Source organism: Myotis lucifugus, unplaced genomic scaffold (assembly GCF_000147115.1).
Source record: "Myotis lucifugus unplaced genomic scaffold, Myoluc2.0 scaffold_5, whole genome shotgun sequence".
Classification (NCBI taxonomy): Eukaryota; Metazoa; Chordata; class Mammalia; order Chiroptera; family Vespertilionidae; genus Myotis; species Myotis lucifugus.
The window spans coordinates 11,976,375-11,983,016 of NW_005871053.1; the positions used below are offsets into that span (position 1 = coordinate 11,976,375).

Below are 6,642 nucleotides of genomic sequence, written 5' to 3' on the forward strand. Positions count from 1 at the left end.
CAGATACCTTGATGTATTTTGGCACTTTTTTGATGGTTTCTATCTGCCTCTGTTTTGTAAGAGGCAGAGATCCACACAAGCTTGTTCAAGAAAAGGAGGATTATTGGTTGGATATACTAGGTTAGGAACTAGATTTAGAGCAGGATCAGGAATTTAGGCAGCCCCATGAACCTCTGCCTTTCTCTCACCTAATCTTACCCTCAAAGCTGGGAAAGTAGATAGTATGTTTGAGGAACTAAGTGGAGGACAGTGTGGCTAGACTGTCATATGAGATTGAAAAGATGGCCATAGCCCAGATTGTGCAAGAGCTTGTAGACCATGCTAAAACCTTTGAATTTTATTCCAGGAATAATGGGAAAACTATTGGAGTGTTATGACTCCCCCAAATTATTCTGACAGCAGAGGGAGAAGCTTTGTGGGGGCCATGGGAAGACAAGTGTGATAAGAGTTGGGTGAGGGAAATAAAGAAAGCTATGAGGGCATATAGAATGGCCTCCTGGCTGGCCAGATCTCAGAGGAGCCCATCCAGCTAAACAAAACACTGCAAAACTGCTGCCTAATTCATAGCAACTATGAGTAAGAATTCTGATGAAGATCACGCCAAAGGTTGGCTTGAGCAGTTGAGATGTCATGTAAAACTTTGCTAATTGATGACACCAAAATGCCTGAATTAGAAAAAAGGATACTCAGTGAGATTGAGTTCTTAGACACCAAAAACCATGTGGGAATACAGAACCTACTGGCCTGAAACACCTGAAAGGCCAGAATGAGGAAGTCCTGGAGAGCTTGAAAAAAGTTGAAGACTTAATCCAAGGAGAGCATGCCAACCAATCAGACATGAGAAGGCTGGTTACCTGGGGCAAGTATGCCTGGCTGTATTACCACCTGGGCAGGCTGGCAGAAGTCCAGATCTACCTGGAGAAGGTGGAGAACACTTGTAGGAAGTTTGCCAGTCCCTCCTGCTATAGAATGGAATGTCCTGAAGTGGACTATGAGGAAGAATGGTGGGCCTTGCTGAAATGTGGAGATGAACAGGTCAGGGCTCTGGAAGTGGACCCTGAAAACCCTGAATTCAGCATTGGGTATGCAATCACCACCTATGGTCTGGTCAGCTTTAACAAAGTATCACAGATTAGTGCGACTTTTCCTGCACCTCCTTAAAAAGACCATCAGGCTAAATCCAGAAGAAGCATATACTAAGGCTCTCCTCACCCTGAAGCTTCAGGATGTAGGACAAGAAGCTAAAGGAGAAAAGTACATTGAAGAAGCATGGAAAAAGTCCTAGCAGACCTAAATCTTTCAATATTTGGCAAAAAAAAAAAAAGACTCCTAGATAAAGCTCTTTGGTACTTAAAAACAGCCTTGCAGGCCATACCCTTCTCTGCCTTCCTGCATCACTAGATAGGGCTTTGCTATAGATCACAAGTTTTTTAAATATAGAAAGCTACAAACTGACAGTCTAGAGGACAGGATAGAGAACATGTTGACAGAATGACAAGATTAGCTGGAATGACAGGATAGAGAACCTGTTGACAGAGCAAGTTCAAAAGCTCATTTTGAACTTGCTCTGGAACAAACAGCCGCATTTGACATTGCTTATATACTCCTGGTAATGTACATAGAAGCAGGCAACTATAGAAACGCTGAAAATACTTATCAAAAAGTGTTATATGCATAAAATCCCTTGAAGAAGAAAAACTGCAAGAGATATATTTCTACTATGGCTGGTTTCAGAAATTTCAAAGGAAATCTGAAGCCGATGCAATGATCCATTATTTAAAAGCACTAAAAATAGAAGAGGCATCATTAGCAAAGGATAAAAGTATCATTTATTTGGAGAAATGAATTAGATGTAGAAAGCTTGAGCATCCTGGGATCATGTGCAAATTGAAAGGAGAAATGATTAAAGCACTGGAGTATTATGAGCAGGCCTTGAGGCTGGCTGCTCACTCTGAGAACTCTGAGGGACATGCTTGTTGGGCGCTGAAATGTGGACCACTGTCACATTTCACTTGATTTTAGGTTAACATGTACTAATAATCTTTTCTGCTTATTGCTTTCAGAGACATATTATGCAATCCACAGTGAATTACGATGATATAATTTTTGAACAGTTACTCAAACTTGGTAAAATATTAGTTGTATTCAGAAAATAATGGACCAGCCCTGGCTGGTGTTCCTCAGTGGATAGATTGTCAGCTGGTGGACTGAAGGGTTGTGGGTTCCATTCCCGTTAAGGGCTAGTACTTTGGTTGTAGGCTCAGCCCTGGTTGGGATGCATGCAGGAGGCAACCAATGGATGTGTCTCTCTCACACTGATGTTTCTGTCTCTCCCCCTCCCTTCTACTCTCTCTAAAAATCAATGCAAAAAATATATTCGGGTTAGGATTAACAAAAACAACAAATAAAATCAATGAGAATATATCCTCAGCTTTAGGATTAATTAAAAAAAACAGTGAAACAATACATATGTCTTCATGGGTGAGAGAGGAGAAGGAGGAGGAAAAAAGGAAGAAGGAGGAAGAGAGAAATCATTTCTCTGTGAATGCTATATAATAGAAATAACAGTTTTTCCCCAGTAGATTTATAGCAAATAAAATACTGTATTTACATTAAGAGAAGAGGTGGGAGCTTGGGAAGGGATTAACCAAATAACTTGTACACATATATGCATAACCCATGGACACAGACAATAGTTTGGTGAAGGCCTTGGGTGGGGGTGGTTTCAAGCTAGAAAGAGTCAAAGGGGAAAAAAGGGGATATTTGTAATACTTTTAACAATAAAGTTTTTTAAAAAAGGGCCTCATAATTCAGAATGGGGAATTAGGGAAGACTTCCTGGAAGAAGAGACATTTTAGATGAGACTGGAAAGTTGAATAGGAGTTAACTAGATGAAAGAAAGTTTTAGGAGGGGAAAAATGTTCTAGACAGTGGGAATTATAGGAACAAACACTGGGAGATGAGAGGAACTATCCTCGTGGAACTTATGATTTAATGCAAAGTTTCACAAACTTAAAAAAATAATTTTATTTTACTTTAATTTTAAACTTACAGAAAAGTTGCAAGAAACTCCCACATATTCTGCTCATTTGTTTCCTCTTTCTCCCTAACACACACACTCTTTCTCCAACCCTCCCCACCCCCCACACACTTTCCACCCCCCTTGAATTATTTGAGAATAAGTTGCAAAAATAATGTTCCTGAACCCCTAAATAGTATTTCCTAGGAACAAGGACATTCTCTTACAACCAATATCAGACAATTTAATATTATGGTACTATTATCCAAATTACAGTCCATATTGAAAATGTTACTTATTTCTCCAAAAATGTTGTTAGAGCTTTATTTCTCCCAGTCCAAGTCCAACCCAAGGTCATGTGTTACATTTAGTTGTCTCATCTCTAAAAAGTTTCTCAGCCTTCTTGTCTTTCATGACCTTTGCCAGTTTTGAAGAGTACAGGTTGATTATTTATAGAATGGCCCTCAGTTTATGATTGTCTAATGCTTTCTCATGATTAGATTCAGGTTATGCATTTTTGTCAGGAATACCATGTGGTATCTGCTGTGTTTACTGCATTTCTGAAATCTTGATGCTTTAACATCTGCCCTACGTGCATATGCTGGACACACCTTGTTCTGGGCAGCCTGACAATATGTCTGAGTCCCCTTGCCTTGACCTTCTGCCTCCCTCATTGTCTCCCCATGAGAATTCTCTCCAGGGAGTGATTTTTAAAGACAAAACTAGCTAATCCTAGACTTGCTTACCCTGTCTGTCTATTCCTTCCCTCGGAAACCATAGTTGAGGTGCTTGTCCACAGTTCCCCCCTTTCTCTCTCTGAATGAAGACTTCAGTGGTTCTCTGTGTGGCCCCCAGTGGTGTGACCTGTATTCCCTCTCTTGGGATTGTGATGCTTTCAATGGCAGTTGTCTCCTGATCTGTTGACCTTCCCATAACCTAAGTAATAATAAAATCTACTAAAACACCTGCCAGTTTCTATTTTTATTTTACTAGAGGCCTGGTGCATGAAAATTCATGCACTGAATTGGGGGGGGGGGCGTTCCTCAGCCCGGCCTGCCCCTTTTCACAGTCCGGGAGCCCTCAGGGGCGGAGGTGACCTGGCAATCAGGGGAAGGCAAAGCCCCCATCACACCTCTGCTGCTGCCACTTCCAGCAGCACAAGCCTCAGCTGGCCTTGGTTACCTGAGTCTCGAACTGGCCCTGGGCGGCTGGGCAGCCGCTATCCGAGGCTTGCCTCTGCCTCGGCCAGCCCTGTTTGCCTGAGCCTCAGTCAGTGGGGGGTGCAGGAGGACCCGAGGCTCCCTGTGGGGCTGAGCACTGCCATCTTGTGAGGGTGTGATGGTCAATTAGCATATTCCCTCTTTATTATATAGGATATTTTTAGAACATTAAATACCATTATTATATGATCTAAGATAGGAGGGAGGGGGGTTTGTTTGCCTTTCCAAGCCTTGAATTTCCTCAGCTAGAACTCCATCCAGCCCCTTGCCCTGCAGCACAGAGCCATCTGCCCTGCCACATTGGCCTGGAGTTGGAGCCATGCATGCAAGATGCTTGCCCTGCTGGAACTGCTCCTCTAGGAGACTGCTGATTTTGGCATTCGTTCTCCTTTCATCATATTTCTTCTGACTTTTCTTTGATTGTTTTTTTTCCTTTGTTTAAAATCTTTTCCTCCTCAGGAGTCAGCTTGGCTCCATTATTGGGGCCCAGGGGCTGTGACAGCAGGACTCATATCACTATGGATGTGGTATGCTGTCAATGAGTACAATGCAGTTTTTTTCTAGGGTCTTGTGCGGACCAGTTTGTTATTGGATGCGCCGTAGATAACGTCAGTAATCCTAGTTTTGCGTGTACTAGTACAATACTCTGAGCCCCAGGAGAAATTGTCTATGTCCAGCCTCAGGCCATGGTGCTTCCTGTTGCCTCCCTGCACGCATGTGTGTGTGGCAGGAGCAGGACATCCTTGCTCATATTTTGCTTCTTAGGGTAGAACTTTCTCTTGTCCCCAGTCTTGTAGTGCTTGTCACCTGTCCTGAGAGATACCCATGGCTACAAAGAGCACTGTTTTAATTAATAAGTAATTTGTGGGGAGATACTTCAAACTTTTTAAAAAAACACGTTTTCATTGAGAGAGTGGAGAGAGAGAGAGAGAGAGAGAGAGAGAGAGAGACATCGATGGGCTGCCTAATGCACACTCCTTACTGGGGATCCAGTCTGCAACCTGACAAGTGCCCTGTCGGGGAATTGAACCTGGTGACCTTTCGGTGCATGGGACAATGCTCAACTGAGCCACAGTGGCCAGGGCGCTCAGACTATTTTTTTTTAACCTAGATGGATAATAAGAAATATATTTTACATGGTGACACACACATGTACATTTATCTGAAACAAGAGTTTAGTGAAACAATACATATCCTGTTCATATGAAAGTTATTTTAGTTCCTATTCTATTTCATTTGAAAATAATTCTGTATGACTACTAAATTGATTTCATAACCCTCTAAGAGTCTAATAGGTAATAACTTTTGTTTGAAAGCACTAGTCTGATGGAAATATCACTTTGAATCATTTGCTTGCAGAATGGGAAATAGATTGATAGATGTGTGTGTGTGTTGTGTGTGTGTGTACGTGTGCGCGCAAAACTGACAGTTAGCACTTTTATAAGGCTCTTGCCATAATTCAGATCTGAGAGGTTGGTGACTACAGGTAGCGAGGTTGAGAGAAGTAGGTGGTTTGAGAGAAAAATGAGTGGATTAAGGAATGTGAGTTAACAGAATTTCTGGGTAGAATTAATAGAAAACTGAAGTTGGATTTTAGTCCAGGAGATTTTACAACTTCATTACATTGCAGAAAGCAGAAATTGGCCCAGGATAGGGAAGAATGCTCCGAAAATATTTCCGTTGATATGCATAAATAAAATAATACAGTCAAAGCTATATCAAGGAAGTCAATTAACATGAATTTACTAGAATAAATTTCACTTTCAGCACTTTCTTCTCTCTTTTGGCTAACCACTCTGTCAAGTCTTATATGCACACATGCAGAGAGAAATGTGGAAAATAAAGATATTACACTTTTGCATTATATAGAAACAATGCTGACTTAAATCACAACTGCGCTCACCAGGGCTTTCTCAGATGCCGATCTTTAGATTTAATCCTCCAAATACGGCAACTAGCATTCTCACCTGTGGACACCGGCGATAACACGCGCATGGTGCGGGCTGCAAAAGATGCCCGTTTTCCATGGCACGAGTTTGAGAAAAAAATTCTTTTTTTTCTCGTGAAAAAGAGTATGGATGTGTGAGTTCACATACACGGTGTTGGAAAGGAAGGACCTTGTTGTGAGTCGTCTCTTATCCCCCACCTTTATCTCCTCCCCTCCCTCCCGTCCTCCCTCCATTCTTTCCCCCTTCTCCGGCGTTATTCTGGGATTAACGGCGGGGTCGGCCCAGTACACAAACGCAGCTGGCTCCGATGGTCAGCCCGAGCCCCGCTGCGCAACCACGTCAGGAATTCCAGTAAGTTGGCAACACAGGAGCACAAAGACAACAACAATGAGGAAAACCCTTCATTGCAGAAAGGAATGTTTGGAGCCCCGGCGGTCTACAGTGAAAAAGACAG

General features: G+C 42.3%; 1 protein-coding gene and 1 pseudogene across 1 annotated transcript in view; both read left to right on the forward strand.

Moving 5' to 3' along the window:
• Positions 1-572: 572 nt before the first annotated feature.
• On the forward strand, positions 573-2,016 carry LOC102419976 (annotated as a pseudogene).
• Positions 2,017-6,317: 4,301 nt separating this feature from the next.
• LRP2 (LDL receptor related protein 2) overlaps positions 6,318-6,642 on the forward strand; it is a 194,145-nt gene continuing 193,820 nt past the window's right edge. Inside the window, 1 exon segment of the mRNA XM_023743536.1 lies at positions 6,318-6,539. Within this exon segment, the coding sequence (XP_023599304.1) occupies positions 6,318-6,539 (222 nt within the window).